Raw genomic sequence first — 22,250 nt, forward strand, 5'->3', positions numbered from 1 at the left:
CTTACATTAGGCTGTCCAATTAACTTTCAATTGTTTAGGCCCTACCTTTTTATAAACTCATTTGCAACAATGGCTTACATAGCAAACACAATAAAACAATTGGCATTTAACATAAACCAGTCAATTATTGGAATGGGTGTAGGTGTACCTGCTTGCAGATGCAGTGAGTGCACATGTGCAACACACCCGAAAAAGGTCAAATCAAACACCAACAGCCCATAAAACAAACTTAAAAAGCAGTTATAAATAATGACAGGAGGCTGAACATTATCTTTGTTTTGACCGAAAGGGAATCACACTCACATCTGTGAGCTGGCATCAGGTACTAGCATGTCACATTCATCTGCGTTCACAAAGAGTCAGTACGTAATAAAAATAAACAGACTACAATGGGAGGTGCAGTTGGCTTGTGTCATGCAGAGCAGATCCAACACATTGGATTGGGACTATGGGCTAACACAACACATAGGAACTAAGCCTTTGGGCTAAGCACAGTCATTGCCTTCAGGTCTATATGCTGCAATGTATGAGCTTCAATGTGAGTAGATACAAGACAAGTGTGTGTGTGCTGTACTAACTGTAGAGGAGACCATGATGTGGTACTTTCTGTACAGGGTGCATGACTTCATTTGAGTCAGAGATCAGACCAGAGGTCAGGGTTAGGATTGGGGTTATAAGACAAGTGTGTGTGGTTTCTTACCGAGCTCTTCCTCCATGGTGCTCCCCCCGACAGTGTCTTTGACACCCAGCACTCTGTTGAAGAGGATGGAGAAGGCACTCCCCCAAACCCCTGGAGAGCGATAAACCCACTAGATCAACATCAATATCATGTGATGACTTATGAATATCATGTTTGATGATAGCTTATCATGTGAGGAATCTCTTCAGGAAGTCCTATGCAGAAGTGCCAGCAATATTCTGTTGTTTTTGTATGTATGTATGTATGTATGTATGTATGTGTGTGTCTATGTGTGGGGTTTCTTACCCATAAGGAAATGTAGTGGGTTCTCTTCATACTGCTTCACAGTGATTCCCATGAAGAACTTGCTTCCAAAAAGATCAGGGGTCATGAACGTTCCGTACTTTGCCATTCCAATCTCATACGGGCTGAACTCCACCCAGTCTGTCAAAAAAAAAAAGGTTAAATAACATAACATCCATTGATAAAAATCAATCCGTGTATGTAACTAACTAACTCTTTAATTAGGGGAGCACACTGTAAGTGCATTGTAATTGGGAAAATGTGTATATCCTGCAGTAAATATGTGTATGTTTTTGTTATGGAAAAAGGGTAGCCCAGGTTCACAGTAACGGTGCAGGCCAGAAGCAATTGTCATTATGACCTCCATTACTGGAACCAGGTGACAGGGGGTATATGCCCTACCTGACTCTAGTGACACAACAACACCCACACATATAATTGTAAGGCAAACACAACACACTGTTCACACATGATAAGTCTGACAAGAGTTCCTCAGAATGACAATACACTATCACCTTTCAGCCTATCATTGGTCCTGGATTAAGGCGTATAATGTTACTACCGTACTGGAAGTTATGTGGTGTTATTTTTTGGCTTTCTCTGGAGTAGTTGTGACAGCGTTACCTTGTCACATCAGAGATAAAAGGTGTGGGATTTACAGTAAAACAAAAAAGTAAATGACTGATTTAATATTCTATTCCAGCTAATCTGTAAAATACACTGGAACACCAACATTAATTTGCATGAATATTATTACAAATACGTTGGTCACAGTACCAATGACAGTACCAATGACTCAGCATACAGTAAAAATCTATATAGTTACATATCGGGATTTTATTTTTGATGATATGTCATTTTGACAATATCACTATTATTTTTGAGCTAGTTGGCTGTACCTGCCCCTATTTCCTTCATAGCTTGTTCTCCATCTCCTTTTTAAATAGGCAGCCAATTTGTTTTCAGCACATTTATTTCCATGACTAATCAAAACATGTTTTCTCATGGCTCTCTCTTTTCCCTCTGCAGCAGACATATGGGGAGCCATATGTTTGGAACATCGAATTGCTAATAAAATCACAGTATCGAATCGCAATACATATAGAATTGTGAGAATCAGTATCTTGATAATATCGTGAGGTCCCTGGCAATTCCCAGCACTAACACTTACACATTGTTGATGTTCCTTCTCACACTACAGCACTATAACGACAAGAATGCCCGGGGTCAATATGTTGATAGCTTCATTCATTGTATTGGAATAACATTGTTTGCATAATCCTTTGTTCGTCAGTTCCTCCTTACCTTCAGTAACAGAGACTGTTTCAGATCTGCAAATTGTTCAGACTCGTGTCACTATTAATTTGTTTAAAATGAATGGGACAAACTTCACCAGCGCTGGCCATATGCACAGTGGCTATCTGCAGTACATTCATGGATGACTCTCTCAAAGCAACATTTGAATATCAGCCAACCATGACACATCAGTGTGTGTGTGAAAGGAGTGCTCCAAGCAAATGTAGAGAATGGAAATTTGCATGCGGGAGAGATTATCTGACCATCTCTGATTACTCATTATGCTAAAGGCATACACATATTCATTGTACTAGAGATTCAAAGACACACACACAAACACACTTCAGAACTTGAATCGTCCATTCCAACTACATGCCCAATACTACGGACACACTCACACTACGTGCATGACACAGGCGGCTGGTGGTATGTTAATTGGGGAGGACGGGCTCATTGTAATTGCTAGAACAGAATAATTGGAATGGTATCAAATACATCAGAGTTTGATACCTTTCCATTCACTCCATCCCAGCCATTATTATGAGCAGTCTTCCTCTCACCAGCCTCCTGTGGTACATGAACTCCTACTGAAATGATACGCTTCATTGAAAAACTGAGAACGGAGGAGAGCCTCGGAGCCACACTGACCTTGTGATCTACAGTAATACACACAGACCCCCACACACAAACAAATGTTAACACACCATTATGAATGTAAATCAGTGAGGTAAAGGCAATAACAGGGGCTCATCACTTTCTCCTCCCCCTCTTACGCAGGTCTACTCAAACTGACAACAGGGATTGTTGCGTAACCATTGTGTGAACAAACACAGACCACACACACAGACACACACACACACGCTCACTGACCTGCGAACATGAGCTCGGACACGTCTGGTTTGACGTGCAGACAGGTGAACAGAGGGAGAGGACACTGGCCCTCGTTCACCTTCTCCTGCAACTCACTCAGCTTTGTGTCCATCCTCTGATGAAAACAGAGAAAGACTGGGTTATAGTCAGTTTAGTTTCATCCTCTTGAAGACAGAGAGAAGACAGAGAGAGAGCGAAAGATGGGTGAAATAATGCAGTAACAACAAAAACAGGCGTGCGCGGTTCTCCTCTCACAGCAGGGATGAGTGTCTCTCCGATGAGCATGCCGAAGATGTCAGTGAAGGTGACGGGCTGTCCGTTGGCCTTCTTGCTCCACAGAGACTGGATGTAGTTGGTGATGTGCTGGGGCAATAGCAGTCTCAGAGGGTTACTGCTCACTCTTTTCATCAGCTCCGCGTTGATCTCCTTAGGACCCTTAGAGGGGAACTCTGGGTGAGAGAACAGGGTCGACATGTACCTGCAGGAGGGACAAAGATAAGGAGGGAGGGAGAGGGAAAGAGATAGTGAGTGAGGAAGGGAGGCATGAGAACACACAGGTAGAGTACATACAGTCCTCAATCTAAAAACGGGTTACATTTTGGTGCAGAGGTAGATGGGTAGATACTGTAGGAGAAAAGAGGAGTGGGAGGGAGGGAGGGAGAGAGCATGGTATAAACAGATGAATAGTTGACTGACCAGGTGGATCCAGAGAGGCCAGCAATGTAGGTGGCACAGTCCAGGACCCCAGACTCATACAGGCCCTTCATAACCCCAGAGAAGCCCACCATGGCCCTGAAGCCTCCCCCTGAACCCACTATGGCGATCACCGGCACCTGCACAGACAGACAATGACAGCCACAGACAGGAAGAGATTGGAAAGGATTCAGATGCCTGTCATAACATGACTCCTTGAGATTCATAGCAGCTCAACTGTCAGTAAGCCCTACTTCCTGATGTTACGTTCGTCAGTCAGTCAGTCAGTCTACAGTAGATGACTGTTGTTGCCTCACTCTACTTGCTGATGTTCCTGGGTCTCTTTCCGCATCTGCACTGACTTCTCTGAACTAGAACCACAGTCATTTCCCCAAAAAATATTATAACCCACTCTGACACAACAACTGCACTTCACGGAGTTGTGAAATGTTCTAGTATTTACTAGCCTCAATGGGAATGCGGTGTGGCAGCTCAGAAGTTCTGCAACAACACTTTTATGTGGTAGATTATTATCTCATTATGGCTGGTAGCTTCCGGATCATCCGAGAACACAGGCAGGCAGTGAGATGTGCTGGATAGAGGCTACAACCAGGAGGACAGGGCCAAATGTCAGCTGCCTCTGAACCAGCCTTCAGAGCTTTCGGTGTGAGAGAACGTTAGGGCCTATAAAATGATAATGTTTGAATACTAAGAGACCTGTGGATGTGGTGTACGTGTTCTTGCATGTAAAAAGTGGTGCCGTTGGCTAATATTGTCTCGTCTATGAACTTGACCACTATGCTCAGTAATGCTGCAGAGTAAGCCCCCTTTCTATGGCAATAAATGCTTTATTTAGCTCATGTCTATTATATTGCCCGTTCATTTTGAAATGGTTACCATTCTATGACCCATTGACCCTGCAATGCATCCTAATACATGAGGTTTCACACGTAAAATACTGCATTTGACTATAAGTCAGAAACTGATTAAAAAAAGAACACTGCGGTTGGCAGTAGGCCGCTTTGCAAGCCTGGGCCCACAGTACTCAGGTATGCCCACCTCCTGAGGGGTGCTGGGGAGGAAGCGGGGCTTTTCCATGTCCAGCAGCTTCTTGATGCCCAGCATCACCCTCTCTCTGCGGGCCCGTCTGAATAGTTTCTCCTTGTCACACAGGGTCAGGCTGAACCGCAGGTCCAGGTTCGTACTGCATGGGGACACAGAAACAAGATAAGGTTATAACCCTGCATATGGCCATCATAAGCAAGACAAAACGTTTATCAAATAAATAGGTCCCACTTTATTTGGATAGTCCGGATTTTCATACTATGAATAAACTATTTGTTGATAAGCAACTGCTTGCTAAGGTTACGGTTAGGTTAAGAATACCCCTAACCATAACTAGGGTTAGAGTTTGTAGATAGTTGAAATGTTACTGATAGTATGTAGAGCATCTACAGACTATCCAAATAAAGTGTTACCAATAAATATTTGTCATATTGGACCAATGTAATAATTTACTATCAATTTAGATTGTTAGAGTGCTCAGTTGAATGTGTCCCACTAGCAAAAGTCTGTTTGTGGGGTCAGGGAGTTTAGGATGTGTGATGTTGAGTAAAATGAAGTAAGATTAGTTTAGAAGACCTACAATAATAAGCATAAAACGAAAGCAGACAAAACACATTCACACTTATGTCATTACATAAAACAACACATTCCAGGGTATATGAAAATAAAATATATATAAAAAAAATAAAAAAATATTCAACAATCCAGTACATCTTAGCCATGTGTTTACTGAAAACAGTTACAGTTGTTAAAAAAGGAATAGAAAGAAATATGGTGGCTCCCATTGCCCTGGAAGAAGTGGTGTTCATTGATCTCTCTCTTATTAAACAAACTACACTTAGGCCCAAACAATCTATTTAGCGCAAAATTGACAAACAACTCAACTGGGAAATTAAATGGCACCCCCAGCCTCCAATATGTAACAATAACGCCTTGTGATCTGGAGGATGGCCTTTCACATTGCCTCAATGGTCCAAGTGTGGTATCCGTACCCTTTGTGATATCATGGAGAGTAATGGTTTGAGGATATTCCAAGATCTGAAAGAAGCATTTATTTATATTACCAGGTAACTCTTTTTTTCTTCTTCTTTATCTCCAACTTAGGTCAGCTGTTCTGGTTTACGGGGTTCCATGGGAAACCCAGCTGTCGATTCATCCAATGGATGGAATTTGTAAACAGGTCTCACCAAAGGACTAAAATCGGTAATATTTCAACAACTTTTGGAAAGCTCGCCATCAAAGAAAGTACGGCCCGTCCATTTTACTGGACCAGAATATGGAAAAAATTACAATGAAGATGTGTGAAGAGGGGGGCTAGGAGGGATGGGAAACATGGGTTCCGGTAGGGGAGGGAGAATTCATACAGAATATTACTTAAAAACTGCTGATGCTGTTCTTTGTCTCTGTGTGCACTTCTCAGATTTCTTTGTTTGAGTGGTAGCCCACATGTACAGGAAGGTGGTACCTGTAAACCCATTCTGAAAATGGACAACCTAAATAAAAAGCTGGTCATCAAAAAAAATTGAAAATAAATGTTAAAGAGTTTTGTACTAAAACACAATGGTGTCGTTCACATAGCTTGAGGTGAATTCCTGTGCTTTGTTTAAGCTGACCACAGTAAGAGTAGCTGCTGCTTCTGCAAAAGCTAAATGGGGATCAAAATAACTAAACAGACAGATGAGGAGGGGAGTGTTAATGGAAGTACACGTACCAGACCTCCAGGGCCATCTCTAAGTACACATTGGTTGCCTGTCAAAACAACACAAAAGACGCTGTGGTTATTGTAGAAGAGAAAACATTGATTAATCTGTCAACAGCCTGGGATAAAACAAAACAAAAAAGCTATCTGTCAACAGCAAAACACCCTGGGATACATTACAACATTCACAAGGAGAGGGGATGAGGGTAATTTGAGGAGAGAAGGGGAGAGAGATGCAGATGGGTAAGCTACAGTAAAGGAAGAGGAAGAGTGGATGAAGAGGGATAGATAGAGGGTGAGAGAAGAGAAAGGAGAGGGATATTCAGTAAGAGGTAGGAGAAGAGTGGAAAACCTCACTGCCATAGATTAGTCAACATCACTCAACAGACAATTATATTTGTGTGAGCTAATGTCGTTCAGGCACACGCTTTCTTTCAGAATACTCTACAGACAGACAGTGTAAGTATAGAGGTCTTACTTTGCCGATGAGGAAAGGCACCGTCTCTGTGTGGCCAGTTTTCAACATCTTGGAGATGTTGTACGATGCAGACCCAAGCTTCTCGTCCATCACGTAATTGGCGTCCATTAATGTTATCTGATCGAGTACAGCACCAACCAACAAGCTTAAGGCTTCAGCTTCCACATCTTGGGAGTTCAGTTGATTTGACTTAAATTAAACTGTGCTGATCTGAGTTGAACTGACACGGTTCCATCGCTCACCTCTAGAACATTGTCCTGGTTTGGGTCCAGTATGAAGTCAAAGGTCTCATTCCATTCTGGGTGGATGTTGTTGTCTATGTGCCTCGTTCGTTTCCTGCTCTCAGGGGTGGTGGGAATGAACAGCTCCACATAGGGGTCAGGAGTGTCCACTGCAGACACAAACACACAAAGGCATGCGTTACATACAGTACACACATTTACAGTACACACATTAACATACAAGCTAACATAGAATATATTGTTATTACATAGCTATAAGAGCAAGTTAATATGAAGTGTTTGAATATTCTGCCAGGTCTTGAGTATTTGGAATAATTACATTTCACGACACAATATAAATTATTTGCTTTTACATACATAAATGACAACTCCCTGTGATATGTTTTTATGTTGGAGAATTTGTGATTGTTAACATGTGAACTAGGAGCATGTGGAATAACAGGGGTTGTCAGACTCACACAGGTCACCCAGTGCTCCCTTAGTGACATTCTTAGCTCGCACCACTGTTACTCTGAACTTGTGAGAGAACTGCTGCTCCACCTGCACACAAACATCAACGGAAACATAGCCTGTGAGCAAGGACACACTCACCACACATGCACAGATCTATCACACTTGAACGCCAACTGCCTAGAACTACTTAGGGACCGTGTGTACAATATTAACTGTGCTTTTTGTCTGAACCTAGGCTTAGATGCAACCATGAGATACAAGGTGAGGTGTGAGTCCTATCCCTTTTCTTTAAGATTATCAGAGCTCCCTTACCCCAACTAAGGGGCAGCCGCTGGTCTTTTTTGTTACCTTGCTATTGTTTTGCAGTCATTTGTAAACATAAGGCATGATGACGTCATTTTGTCTTATCACCATTCCTCTTGTAGTGAATCTGTAGATCTGCTAGTCTTCACTACAGTGTAACAGTGATGAGTGAGGAGTGAACAGCAGGCACAGACTTTCACTGGGAACTAGACTGCCATGGTGGGGCTACAGAAAAGTGGCATATCTCCTAGTCAAGCCTTCTTCATATAAAAATTGTTTTTATTTGTGTTCTCTTTATTGAAATAGAAAGGTCACAAATGAGAAGAGCAGACAGCTAGGTAGAGTAATACATATATGGGTTTGAACCCATGCCCCACAAGGGACAATGTGTGGTCTTGAGTCAGCAGCACTACCACTAGACCAGACTCCAGCACCAGCAGGGTGTCTTCTTTATCCTACCATGATATATAGTATGCCTAGAGCTTCAATGACGAGAAACATGCAGTGCTGCCCACTAATGTGCTGATAGAGTGAGACAGAAAACAGATAAGAGGTTTTCAACTGAAGTTATACTGCTGTTTATTTCCTCAACAGGGTCTGAGCTTACACACAAGCCAATGCAGGGGGTTCCCCATGCCATAGACTTTGAATGCAAGTGGACATGTGTGTACTTACAATAATGTACTGGTAGGGGTCAATGGAAGACATTGTTGGTTGGTTGGTGTTACCCTCTTGTCCAGTCTCTGTCCAGTCTTCAGTGTCCTTGAACTCAGGAAGATCCTCCAGTGATACAGGGTACCATCTACAGACTCTGAGGACACACAGAGCATCATAATGTAAGGCAGGGGTACTCAACTACTATTTGAGAAGGTCCAGTGACACATATATACTACGTGGCAAAGTTCCGGATGGATATCGTCCTTTATTGGTGCTGTGGTACAGGATAGTAACAAACATAGTCGTCTACGACTAAGGAAACATGTTGCCATCTAAAACGTACATTAAATATATTTTATATTTCAGATTTTTCAAATTAGCCATCCTTTGCCTTGATGACAGCTTTGCACACTTAACATTCTCTCACCCAGCTTAATGAGTAAAAGACCAAGTCCATACTATGGCAAGAACAGCTCAAATAAGCAAAGAGAAACGACATCATATCATTACTTTTAAGACATGAATGTCAGTCAATGCGGAACATTTCATGAACTTTGAAAGTTTATTCAAGTGCAGTCGCAAAAACCATCAAGCGCTATGATGAAACTGCCTCTCATGAGGACCGCCACAAGAAAGGGAGACCCAGAGTTACCTCTGCTGCAGAGGATAAGTTCATAAGAAGAGACTTGCTTGGGCCAAGAAACCCAAGCAATGGACATTAGACCGGTGGAAATCTGTCCTTTGGTCTGATGAGTCCAAATTTGAGATTTTTGGTTCCGACTGCCGTGTCTTTGTGAGATGCAGAGTAGGTGAACGGATGATCCCCGCATATGTGGTTCCCACCGTGAAGCGTGGAGGAGGAGGTGTAATGGTGTGAGGGTGCTTTGCTGGTGACACAATCAGTGATTTATTTAGAATTCAAGGCACATTTAAACAGCATGGTTATCACAGAATTCTGCAGTGATACGTCATCCCATCTGGTTTGCGCTTAGTGGGACTATCATTTGTTTTTCAACAGGACAATGACCCAACACACCTCCAGGCTGTGTAAGGACTATTTGACTAAGAAGGAGAGTGATGGAGTGCTGCATCAGATGACCTGGCCTCCACAATCACCCGACCTTCAACCCAATTGAAATGGTTTGGGATGAGTTGGACCGCAGAGTAAAGGAAAAGCAGCCAACAAGTGCACAGCATATGTGGGAACTCCTTCAAGACTGTTGGAAAATCATTCCAGGTGAAGCTGGTTGAGAGAATGAAAAGAGTGTGCAAAGCGGTCATCAAGGCAAAGGGTGGCTACTTGAAGCATCTCAAATATAAAATATATTTAATTTGTTTAACACTTTTTTGGTTACTACATGGTTCCATGTGTTATTTTATAGTTGTGATGTCTTCACTATTATTCTCCTATGTAGAAAATAGTACAAAATAAAGAAAAACCCTTGAATGAGTAGGTGTGTCCAAACCTTTGACTGGTACTGCATATCTTCTTCCCGTGTGTGTGCTTCTAAATTTGTTAAGCCCAACAGCTCCTCACAGAATTCCTCTTTGTTTCGTTATCAAATTTGACAAGAAGCTGGGCATCAGTGTTATTTGTTGATTCACCCAGAACTAATGAACTGCAAGTTGCATACTGAATGGCCTCATCAAGTTTTGAAGTTAAATATTCAGCTAATATTTCAGTTCTCCTCATTGCTGTAGAATCATTGCTGACACCAAGCAAGGTGTCAGCAAGTTCACACATTCATTCTTTACCATCTCAGTGTCTGAATTTTGTATTTTCTTCCTCCAAAACCGAAGCTATACTCAGTGAACACTCCATTGCAAGTTCTTGGGCTTTCAGGGATTGACAAGGACTTTGTTGGACCTCTCATATTGAGATTTGAGTTGGTTAACCTTGTTTGTTCTCACTTCCGTGTTCATTCACATCTGATCAAATTTACTATGCCTGGTGTCATAATGGCGCTTAACATTGACACTTTTCATGAGAGCTTTGGACTCACTGCATATCAGGCACATTGGTTTTGTGCTAGTTGCGGCAGAATGAATAAATACTGTTCCGTCCACTCAACTTTGAATATACGGTTTTCAGAGTCAACTCACTTTTTTAAACAAGCCATTTTAACAAAATACTGGTAACTAAGCTCCTTTAATCTGTGATATTTACAGTTGAACTGCGGTCTAATCTTTCTGTTTCTTTCTGCCTGCTTGTCCCAAGGTTCAACGGAGGATATTTGGATTAATGTGATTGGGTAAGACGCGGCCTCTTGTATTTGCATATAACCACGCGATTGGATTAGACTGGCACTAGTAGCAGTGGGCGTTGCTTCGAGAGAGAGCGAGAACAAGAGGCCGCTGAGCCAGGTAGTTTTTTTTTTTTAAGATGTCTAAAAAATTGTGTATTCACTTTTATATAACAAAATGCGACCCGGATTGACCCGTCTCTGAGTCCGGAACCCTGACCGCGGTCCGCAAGTTGAGTTTGGCTGATGTAAGGGATGCTGTGGTAGCATCGAGACTGGTGACGCACAGAGAATCATCATGTAAGGCAGTATTCAAACTTTTTCTGCGGGGACCCATTCTTTTCACAATAATTTATTGCGACCCCACCCCACCCCAAATCTAATGACACAACATTAGAGTCGGTAAATGTATATTTTTACATCAACAAGTAAAAAAAAATTATCTGTACTTATTTATACATTTTTGTAAAAAAAAAAAAAATATATATATATATATATATTTTTTTTACAAAAATGTATAAATAAGTACAGATTATTGTATGGAATAATATGCAAACATTTTTGAGAAAGATTATTTGAAATTTACAATTTTATTGAGTATATTTATTTACTGTTTTATTTTTATTTTGATAAGAGATTATTTGGTTACTTGTTGATGTATATATTCTCTATATATATATATATATATATATATATATATATATATATATATATATATATATATATATATATATATATATATATATATATATATATATATATATATTTTTTTTTTTTTTTTAAATGCTTGTATTTACTTTTATTTTGGTGACCCCACTGCAGTTCCACCGAAACCCCAAATTTGTATAGCATTGATGTAAGGGATGGTGTGGTAGCATCTACAGACTGGCAGTTAGTGAAAAAAGTGATTTGTGCTGGTGTGTGAAACGGTTTATTTTTACTTAACCTTTATTTAACTAGGCAAGTCAGTTAAGAACAAATTCTTATTTACAATGACGGCCTACACCGGCCAAAGCTGGGCCAATTGTGTACCGCCCTATGGGACTCCCAATCACAGCCGGTTGTGGGACCTCACGATACACCTCTAGCACTGAGATGCAGTGCCTTAGACCGCTGCGCTACTCGGGAGCCAGTCAGGTTTACTGCAACAGTGATGATGCAAATACTAAAATAATGCCTTGAAATAACTGTGTAACTAACTGGTTAGCAACTACTGTAGTGAGTGTAGGACCGGGGAGAGAGGAAGTAAAGCTAAAGCCACAGGACTGAGATAGGCGTGTGTGTGTGTGTGTGTGTGTGTGTGTGTGTGTGTGTGTGTGCGAGAGAGGCCTATGTGATGCAGCGAAGTACAAGATGCTACCACAGTTTAATAATGTTGTGTGTGTGTGTGTGTGTGTTACCTCGCGTGTGTGTCTCACAAGCTCAGTGTGGCTAAAAGGTTTTCCTCAGTTCTCACTTGTTCAATAAAGCGTAGCATTTCTGTGAGCAGTTCATGCACGTATTGTGGGTGTGTGTGTTCGCAGTGCTGGTCACGTAGTTTGAATGGATGGTCCAAGTTTTGAATGAGCTTGTTCGGTCTGCGACGTGGTGACCTGCATATGCACCATATTTCTGAATGATCCACAAAGCAATAAGAGCTGAGTAGATTGGACAGGAACACAGACACAGCAGGGCCTGACACACTGCCACTACTGAGTGGTCGTCTGGTTCTTTAGCTGCCAGGGACATTAAAGAAAGCAGTGCCAATGTACTTAATAACTACTGCCATCATTATTGGAATGGAATAACAATAATGGTTGATCACATTTAAATGAGAATATCATGACTGCATTTTTATGTTCCTAAGCACAAAGCCATGGTCAGAGAATGTAGACTCTATTTCTCTCTATTTTAACATATTCCAAACTCCTTTCACAGACATACCAGTAACTAACATGCAGTAATATGCCATGTTGGAACACTTGTGTTATTATGTTAAGGTATCACTCTGCTCATAGAGATTGGCGGGACACAATAGCATTTAACTAACCTAAATGCCCTGACTTTGATCCAAATGAAAGTCAATGACAAAAATGAAGATAAAATAATAACATTTTACATGGCCAGTAGAGCAGAGAATTACCAGGGACATCAAGTTACGATATTATCACAATACTTTGCTGCCGATACGATATGTATTGCGATTCTCACGATTCTATATTTATTGCGATTCGATGTTCCAAACCTATTGCTCACCATATGTCTGCTACAGAGGGAAAAGAGAGAGTTTTGATCAGTCATGGAAATAAGAGCTGAAAACAAATTGCCTCCCTATGTAAAAAGAAGATGGACAACAAGCTAGGAAGGAAAAGTGCTGGAGTTTTGGTGGTGGTACAGCCAACTAGCTCTGAAATAATATTTAGATATTGTCAAAAAAATAAATAAATCCTGATATGTAACCGTATCGAGCTTCAACTTTCAAATAATTTCTGAGGAGTTTTCTGGACCTCACCAAAACTCAAACTCTGGTTACGGCCCTGAACTTAACATGCAGTCCACAGAGCTTCTGTCTTCTAGCACTTATTGCTAGGTTAGCCATGTCTCACTGGGCACACCACGTAATTTCAAAGTGGACATTTTGTTTATATTTGGACGAGACGTTGATCAACGAGATTATTCACCCACTGAAAAAGTGGGCTAGCCTTGAGCTAGGCCCATCTGCCGGCTAGCCGAAGAGGTATACCCGCTATTTCGTGGGCTACAATACCTCTTTTGCCAATTGGCCTGGACCCTTTATTGCCGACACGGAGCCCTGCCAATCCATCATGACTGGTCTGCTGACGTAATCGTCCGATGTCGTTTCAACAGGCTTTTCCGTTACGCTGTCGCCGAAGACCAATCTTCTAGCCCCGGCTCGCTAGCTTTCTGAACGCTTTGCCTCCCGCTCACCTAGCATAATAGCGACGACCGAACGACACCCTGACTCACCTATTGCTGCTCATTGGACCCGATGTTCACTCGGCTCCACATGCCTCTCTCTAATATCAATATGCCTTGTCTACTGATGTTTGGGTTAGTTATTATTCTTTAATTTCACAGGAGAGCCCCTAGTCCAGGTCAACATGCCTTAGATAGCTCTTTTGTCACACACCCCACACATGGGGAGACCTCACCTGGCTTAGCTGGTGTCTCCAGAGATGCAAGCTCGCTCATCGTCACTCAATGACTAGGTTTACCCCCAGTGTACTCACATCCTACCATACCCTTGTCTGTACATTATTCCTTGAATCCTTGAAACTATTCTACCACGCCCAGAATTCTGCTCCTTTTATTCTCTGTTCCCAACACACTAGACGACCAGTTCTTATAGCCTTTAGCCGTACCCTTATTCTACTCTTTCTACGGTGATGTAGAGGTTAACCCAGGTCCTGGAGCCCCAGCATTACACCTATTCCCCAGGCACTCTCATTTATTGACTACTGTAACCATACTTTTTCAAATCCAATGTATTTTCCACGTAGATTCCTTGTCACAATACGTTGACAAATGCTCGGTGACTTCCTCAATGATGTAATTTCTTTCTATTCTGTCCAATTCTTCCACCGCTTTTGGAACGAGTGGAAAAGGAATTCTGAGTGGCGAAGTCAGAGAATAGGGGACTGCATCCGGCCTAAATCAATCTTAACTGGTTCACAGTTCAGTAACACATCTGCATTGATCTCGTCTCCTCTGAGGATCAAACCCATCTGGCATGCAACAGTTCTGCTTGTATATGGTCACAAAGATCCAGAATTTGTACTTTTATTACGTTTTGCTCGGTTGTGGTTTGGAATTTTCCCACGCAATCAATCTGCCACCTGGGCTGCAGAAGCCTTGTTCAGTGTTGACCAGCTGAGGGCGCTGTGGCAAGCTCTATTACTTGCTCTAAGACATCACTGTAATATCTGTGTCAACTTTACGTGTGCCATTCACTGGGAGCTCAACAGGACTCTTCATCAGAATCGGACTGCCTTGTAATTGACCCTAAAATAATGTCATTTGCTTTTCTTCTTCATTTTCTTCAGTTATTTCATCGACCATTTTTGTTTTGCATGCAATCTCACAGTGCCCCATTTTGTTACACTACCAGCATCTTTTATTGCGCGCTGGACAATTTTCACTGTCATCATGGCTGCTTTTACAACGTGAGCAATTTCCCTATTTTGACTCTTTTGCTTGAACTGTTTGCCCTGGCCGCCTGTATTATTTTTAGAATGTTTGTAACGCTGTGGTTTGTGTCTCACCTCGTCAACTTCATTATGGGCTCCGGCGCACATGTCTGTGTGTTGCTTCTTTATTTGCTCTGACTGGCATGCAATTTCAATCGCCTTCTCCAGTGTCAGGCTCCAGTTGTAGCTTTTATGAAACATCACTGTCCATAATGCCAATCACAATCCTGTCCCTTATTTGTTAGTCCTTTGTAATGCCAAACTCGCAGTGTTCAGGTAGCTCATATAGATTCCTCAAACTATAAAACAGCCTCTCCCCCTTTTTTAATCCGCTTAAGGCCCGCATGGACTGTTTGATTTTAGAAGTGATTTTAAAATGTCCACATTGTTGGCGAATTCTAAAGTTGGAAACCATCTTTGGTCGTCTTGGCCAGGGGCAGATTGGACCATTTATGTTGGGTGGGCTGGTAAAAATTAACACCCACAAAAACATCTTGTTTATATAAAGTACCAGTCAAAGGTTTGGACACGCCTACTCATTGAAGTTTAATTATTTAAAAAACGAACTATTTTCTATATAATAGTGAATACATCAAACATATGAAATACCATATATGGAATCATGTAGTAACCAAAAAAAAGTGTTAAACAAATAAAAATATATTTTATACTTGAGATTCTTCAAAGCAGCCACCCTTTGCACACTCTTTTCATTCTCTCAACCAGCTTCACCTGGAATGCTTTTCCAACAGTCTTGAAGAAGTTCCCACATATGCTGAGCACTTGTTGGCTGCTTTTCTTTTGTTCTGCAGTCCAACTCATCCCAAATCATCACAACTGGGTTGTGGTCAGGTGATTGTGGTGGCCAGGTCATCTGATGCAGCACTCCATCACTCTCCTTCTTGGTCAAATAGCCCTTGCACAGCCTAGAGGCGTGTTTTGGGTCATTGTCCTATTGAAAAACAAATGATAGTCCTACTAAGCGCAAACCTGATGGAATGACGTATCGCTGCAGAATGCTAAATCCACCATAATTGAGAATTTCAATAAGCATTTTTCTACGGCTGGCCAAGCTTTCCACCTGGCTACTCCTAACCCGGTCAACAGCACTGCACCCCCCACAGCAACTCGCCCAAGACTTCCCCATTTCTCCTTCTCCCAAATCCGTTCAGCTGATGTTCTGAAAGAGCTGCAAAATCTGGGCCCCTACAAATCAGCCGGGCTAGACAATCTGGACCCTTTCTTTCTAAAATTATCAGCCGAAATTGTTGCCACCCCTATTACTAGCCTGTTCAACCTCTCTTTCGTGTCATCTGAGATTCCCAAAGATTGGAAAGCAGCTGCGGTCATCCCCCTCTTCAAAGGGGGGGACACTCTTGACCCAAACTGCTACAGACCTATATCTATCCTACCATGCCTTTCTAAGGTCTTCGAAAGCCAAGTCAACAAACAGATTACCAACCATTTCGAATCTCACCATACCTTCTCTGCTATGCAATCTGGTTTCAGAGCTGGTCATGGGTGCACCTCAGCCACGCTCAAGGTCCTAAACGATATCTTAACCGCCATCGATAAGAAACATTACTGTGCAGCCGTATTCATTGATCTGGCCAAGGCTTTCGACTCTGTCAATCACCACATCCTCATCGGCAGACTCGACAGCCTTGGTTTCTCAAATGATTGCCTCGCCTGGTACACCAACTACTTCTCTGATAGAGTTCAGTGTGTCTGCTGTCCGGGCCTCAGGCAGTCTCTATGGGGGTGCCACAGGGTTCAATTCTTGGACCGACTCTTCTCTGTATACATCAATGAGGTCGCTCTTGCTGCTGGTGAGTCTCTGATCCACCTCTACGCAGACGACACCATTCTGTATACTTCTGGCCCTTCTTTGGACACGGTTAACAACCCTCCAGGCAAGCTTCAATGCCATACAACTCTCCTTCCGTGGCCTCCAATTGCTCTTAAATACAAGTAAAACTAAATGCATGCTCTTCAACCGATCACTACCTGTACCTACCCGCCTGTCCAACATTACTACTCTGGACGGCTCTGACTTAGAATACGTGGACAACTACAAATACTTAGGTGTCTGGTTAGACTGTAAACTCTCCTTCCAGACCCATATCAAACATCTCCAATCCAAATTTAAATCTAGAATTGGCTTCCTATTTCGCAACAAAGCATCCTTCACTCATGCTATCAAACATACCCTTGTAAAACTGACCATCCTACCAATCCTCGACTTTGGCGATGTCATTTACAAAATAGCCTCCAATACCCTACTCAACAAATTGGATGCAGTCTATCACAGTGCAATCCGTTTTGTCATCAAAGCCCCATATACTACCCACCATTGCGACCTGTACGCTCTCGTTGGCTGGCCCTCGCTTCATTCTCGTCGCCAAACCCACTGGCCCCATGTCATCTACAAGACCCTGCTAGGTAGAGTCCCCCCTTATCTTAGCTCGCTGGTCACCATAGCATCTCCCACCTGTAGCACACGCTCCAGCAGGTATATCTCTCTAGTCACCCCCAAAACCAATTCTTTCTTTGGCCGCCTCTCCTTCCAGTTCTCTGCTGCCAATGACTGGAACGAACTACAAAAATCTCTGAAACTGGAAACACTTATCTCCCTAGCTTTAAGCACCAACTGTCAGAGCAGCTCACAGATTACTGCACCTGTACATAGCCCACCTATAATTTAGCCCAAACAACTACCTCTTTCCCTACTGTATTTATTTAATTTATTTATTTTGCTCCTTTGCACCCCATTATTTTGATTTCTACTTTGCACATTCTTCCATTGAAAATCTACCATTCCAGTGTTTTATTTGCTATATTGTATTTACTTTGCCACCATGGCCTTTTTTTGCCTTTACCTCCCTTCTCACCTCATTTGCTCACATCGTATATAGACTTGTTTATACTGTATTATTGACTGTGTTTGTTTTACTCCATGTGTAACTCTGTGTCGTTGTATCTGTCGAACTGCTTTGCTTTATCTTGGCCAGGTCGCAATTGTAAATGAGAACTTGTTCTCAACTTGCCTACCTGGTTAAATAAAGGTGAAATAAATAAATACAAAAAATCCAATGTTAGCATTTATTTTAGTTGTCAATCAAATGTATTTGGCAGGCAGACAGGCAAGTTCCCATTCAATTGTCAAAATGTGGGTTGGGACAAGCATGCATGGGAAGGCAAGCCGCAGAAGGACGAGCAGGCTTCTATTCCCCATTGTTTATTAATGCAATTTTGAAGGCCAATTGGCTGAAAACATTTGAGAGCGTTTATCTAGTGTTCCCTCATTACATTTTAGCTCATCTCGCTCTGGCTAGCATTAGTTGTTGATCTTGTTGTTGTGGATGTGCATAGGAAACGGAGGGAGAGAGCCTGCCTTTTCATGGTTGTTTGATCAATAGGTCTGAATTTCCTAAATGAAAGAGGACTCCAGTGGTATTTACATATTTGCAGAAATCCATTCAGGTGTATTTTGAGGCTTTTGGCGAACGCGTTCTAATTATCTAAAGTCATGGTGGTGCTACTGCCTGTAAACACAGCCCAGTTCAAAGTGAATGATGGCAGGCCCCTGTGGTAAATGTCTTATTTGGATACTGTAGCTCTGATTGGCTATGGCCCACCGGTCTTCGTAGACACCGGTCCTGGACAAGAGATGTTTTTATTAGGTTTTATTTACTTCAATGTCTATTAATTGTCCAAACACACGGCCGTTTTCCCACTCTACAGTATTGTTATAGAATTTCCACAAATGCATTAACATAAATCTTTCCAAAACATTCTACGAATTTATGGTCATGTGAAAATGACCATATCTAAGTGCTCGCTTGTCAGAAAAACAAGAAAAAAAGGTGTCATATTCTTCCTGGGGGTGTATATGAACAGATTTCAATAATATTTCAGGTTGCTAAAACACTGTCAGTTCCATTTTTAAGCAGACAGGCAGCGAACAAGAATAAGCACAGAGTGAAGGCAAACAAAATGGCTAGAGCTATAGTTATAATGGTGTGTTGTATCTCCTGTGGTGTTTTGACATAATTGTAAATGTGACAAGATAAGCGGTCATCTTGAATTGCTTTTTCAATGATTTTTCACTCCAGTATGAACATATGTTTATATGTACACTGTACAAAAATATAAACACAACATGTTAAGTGTTGGTCCCATATTTCATGAGCTGAAATAGAGGATCCCAGAAATTATCCATATGCACAAAAAATATATTTCTCTCAAATGTTATGCACATTACATGCCTGTTAGTGAGCATTTCTCCTTTGCCAAGATAATAAATCCAACTGATAGGTGTGGCTTATCAAGAAGCTGATTAAAACAGCATGATCATTACACAGGTGCACCTTGGCTGGGGACAATAAAAGGCCACTAAAATGTGCAGTTTCTTCATAAAACAAAATGCCACAGATGGCTCAAGTTGAGGGAGGGTGCAAATGGCTGACTGCAGGAAACAGCTCTACCAAAACTGTTGCCAGAGAATTTAATGTTAATTTCTCAGCGTCATTTTAGAGAATTTGGCAGTACCTCCAACCAGCCTCACAAACGCAGACCACGTGTATGGCGTCGTGTGGTCGAGCAGTTTGCTGATGTCAATGTTGTGAACAGAGTGTTCCATGGTGACGGTAAGCTTATGGTATGGGCAGGCATAAGCTACGGACAACGAACACAATTGCATTGTATCGATGGCAATTTGAATGCACAGAGTCCATTGACGAGATCCTGAGGCCCATTGTCATGCTCTTCATCTGCCGCCATCACCTCATGTTTCAGCATGGTAATGCACGGGCCCGTGTCGCAAGGATCTGTACACAATTCCTGGAAGCTGAAAATGTCCCAGTTCTTCCATGACCTGCATACTCACCAGACATGTCATGCATTGAGAATGTTTGGGATGTTCTTGATCGACGTGTATGACAGCGTGTTCCAGTTCCCACCAATATCCGGCAACTTTGCACAGCCATTGAAAAGGAGTGGGACAACATTCCACAGGCCACAATCCACAGCCTTATCAATTATGCGAAGAAGATGTGCCACACTGTATGAGGCAAATGATGGTCACACCAGATACTGGCATGTTTTATGATCCATTCCCCTACCTTTTTTAAGGTATCTGTGACCAACATATGCCCATGTAACTCGTTTCAGGAAGCTAGACGTATGTCTCGTGTCACTTCTTCACAGGAGAGACATTTGAACAAAGTTTTTTTTTTAATCAAAATGCGATTTTGGGCAGAAATGCCTTCTGGAACATGTGAACTTATGTGCCTTAATAAAAAACTTGTATGCCATCTGGAAATACGAATACAATTGTTAAATTACCAGCCTAGTTGGTTTTGCCACAGAGAGGCAGCAACCTTCCCTCTAGCCATGATTGGCTGAGATAATGAGGGGGCTGGACATGCTGAGAGATGAAGTCGGATTGGTCTGCCATGTAGCACGCTTCTGTCTATATTATGAGCTGGTCAGTATGTGTAGGTAATCCTTTTTAACACGGCTTTTTGAAAGATATCACCTAGTAGAAGTGCTTAAGTGTTGCTCTCCACTTTCTGGAGGACCAAGTTTTGAAATCAGTGGAATTTGAGTATGATAGCTAAGGAGATGGAAAAAAATTCTGCCGTTTGATTGCAAATATGCAGACGGAATCAAAAAGAAAACACACAGAAGGCCATTGTAAAACACCTGCCTCTGGATTACATCTTCAAACTAAGGGCAACCATGGCATCCGTGACAGTAAGGGAGAAGCGTCCATCCATGTAAGAGACTAGCTAGCTACATTTTCAGATATTATACGTTTCTAATTTTGTTAGAAAGTAATTTTAATTTCAAGTTGAAGTGTACTGTTGTTAGCTAGCTAGCTAGCTAGCGCCATGTGTATGATCTGTGTAGTAATATTATTTGTATCTCAGAAGCATTTGCATTGCTAGTTAGAGCCTAATGTTAGCTAGCTAAAATTGAACATGGTTGGTTAGCTACCTGCAGATACATGCAGGGTAGTAAATGTTATGAGTTGGGATAATGGTTCATTGTTTAGCTAGCTAGCTACATGTCTAAACAAAAGACTCTGCTATGCAAGTCACTATTTCAACACAAGGTTTATGATGTCACTGCGACAACTGTCGATAGACATAGCTGGTAAATTCACTTTGGCTATCTATTCCAATTCCAGAGCACTCTCATCTGAGTGTGCCAGAGCGCAGAATAACTGATGAATTTACAAACTTTCAACACCTTTTGAATATGGCCGGTGTCAGTAAACGTTGTAAACGTTGGCAAAAAAAATGTAATTAAATTGTTTCCAGCAGCACAGTTGCAGTCACCAACGCTCTGGATAACATAAAAACAGCTTAACCAGCTCTGCTAGGGCGAGTAAAATGGTAGCTAGCAAACGTTAACCAGTTAGCTTGGGCGTTTGACTGCTGTTGTTAGATCAGAACGCTCGGATCAACCTTATTTTTCGGCCAGAGCACACACTGGACGCTCTGGCCGGAAAGTAAGGTTCTTCCGAGTGTTCTGACCTAACAACGCTCCAAGAGCGAAACACTCTGAATTTACAAATGGACAATCTGACAACGCTCTGAGTTTACAAACATCCAGACAACACTCTGGCACTCCAGATGAAATTTACAAACACACCTGTAGTATAAGCCAACCTTTAGTCTTGAAATCTTTGGTTGTTTAGTACATAGCCTCATGTGAATCCTGAAAGAGATTGGTGGAGCTAAAACTTAAAATGGTGTAAACGATGCTGAATGGGTGTAGACAAAGAAGAGCTCTCCAGTAGGTCAAAATATTCAAGGTCCATTTGCTCAAAAGTGCTTAAAAGTTTATCAACTTACTTTCCCATTGTTCCTCAACTGTAGTGTATGATATACACTACTCAAAAAAATAAAGGGAACACTAAAATAACACATGCTAGATCTGAATAAAATATTCTTATTATATACTTTTTTCTTTACATAGTTGAATGTGCTGACAACAAAATCACACAAAAATTATCAATGGAAATCAAATTTATCAACCCATGGAGGTCTGGATTTGGAGTCACACTCAAAATT

At 41.7% G+C, this 22,250-nt stretch overlaps 1 protein-coding gene across 1 annotated transcript in view; it reads right to left on the reverse strand.

Moving 5' to 3' along the window:
• LOC110521831 (cytosolic phospholipase A2) overlaps nt 1-22,250 on the reverse strand; it is a 47,729-nt gene that overhangs the window by 17,246 nt on the left and 8,233 nt on the right. The window contains exons 2-12 of the mRNA XM_021599738.2: nt 8,757-8,892; nt 7,784-7,865; nt 7,326-7,474; nt 7,084-7,200; nt 6,618-6,655; nt 4,901-5,045; nt 3,845-3,981; nt 3,404-3,626; nt 3,149-3,263; nt 986-1,123; nt 701-790 (exon numbers count right to left, since the gene is read on the reverse strand). Of these exons, the coding sequence (XP_021455413.2) occupies nt 701-790; nt 986-1,123; nt 3,149-3,263; nt 3,404-3,626; nt 3,845-3,981; nt 4,901-5,045; nt 6,618-6,655; nt 7,084-7,200; nt 7,326-7,474; nt 7,784-7,865; nt 8,757-8,789 (1,267 nt within the window). The 5' untranslated portion in view covers nt 8,790-8,892. The remainder of the gene's footprint in view (nt 1-700; nt 791-985; nt 1,124-3,148; nt 3,264-3,403; nt 3,627-3,844; nt 3,982-4,900; nt 5,046-6,617; nt 6,656-7,083; nt 7,201-7,325; nt 7,475-7,783; nt 7,866-8,756; nt 8,893-22,250) is intronic.

Source organism: Oncorhynchus mykiss, chromosome 30 (genome assembly GCF_013265735.2).
Source record: "Oncorhynchus mykiss isolate Arlee chromosome 30, USDA_OmykA_1.1, whole genome shotgun sequence".
NCBI lineage: Eukaryota > Metazoa > Chordata > Actinopteri > Salmoniformes > Salmonidae > Oncorhynchus > Oncorhynchus mykiss.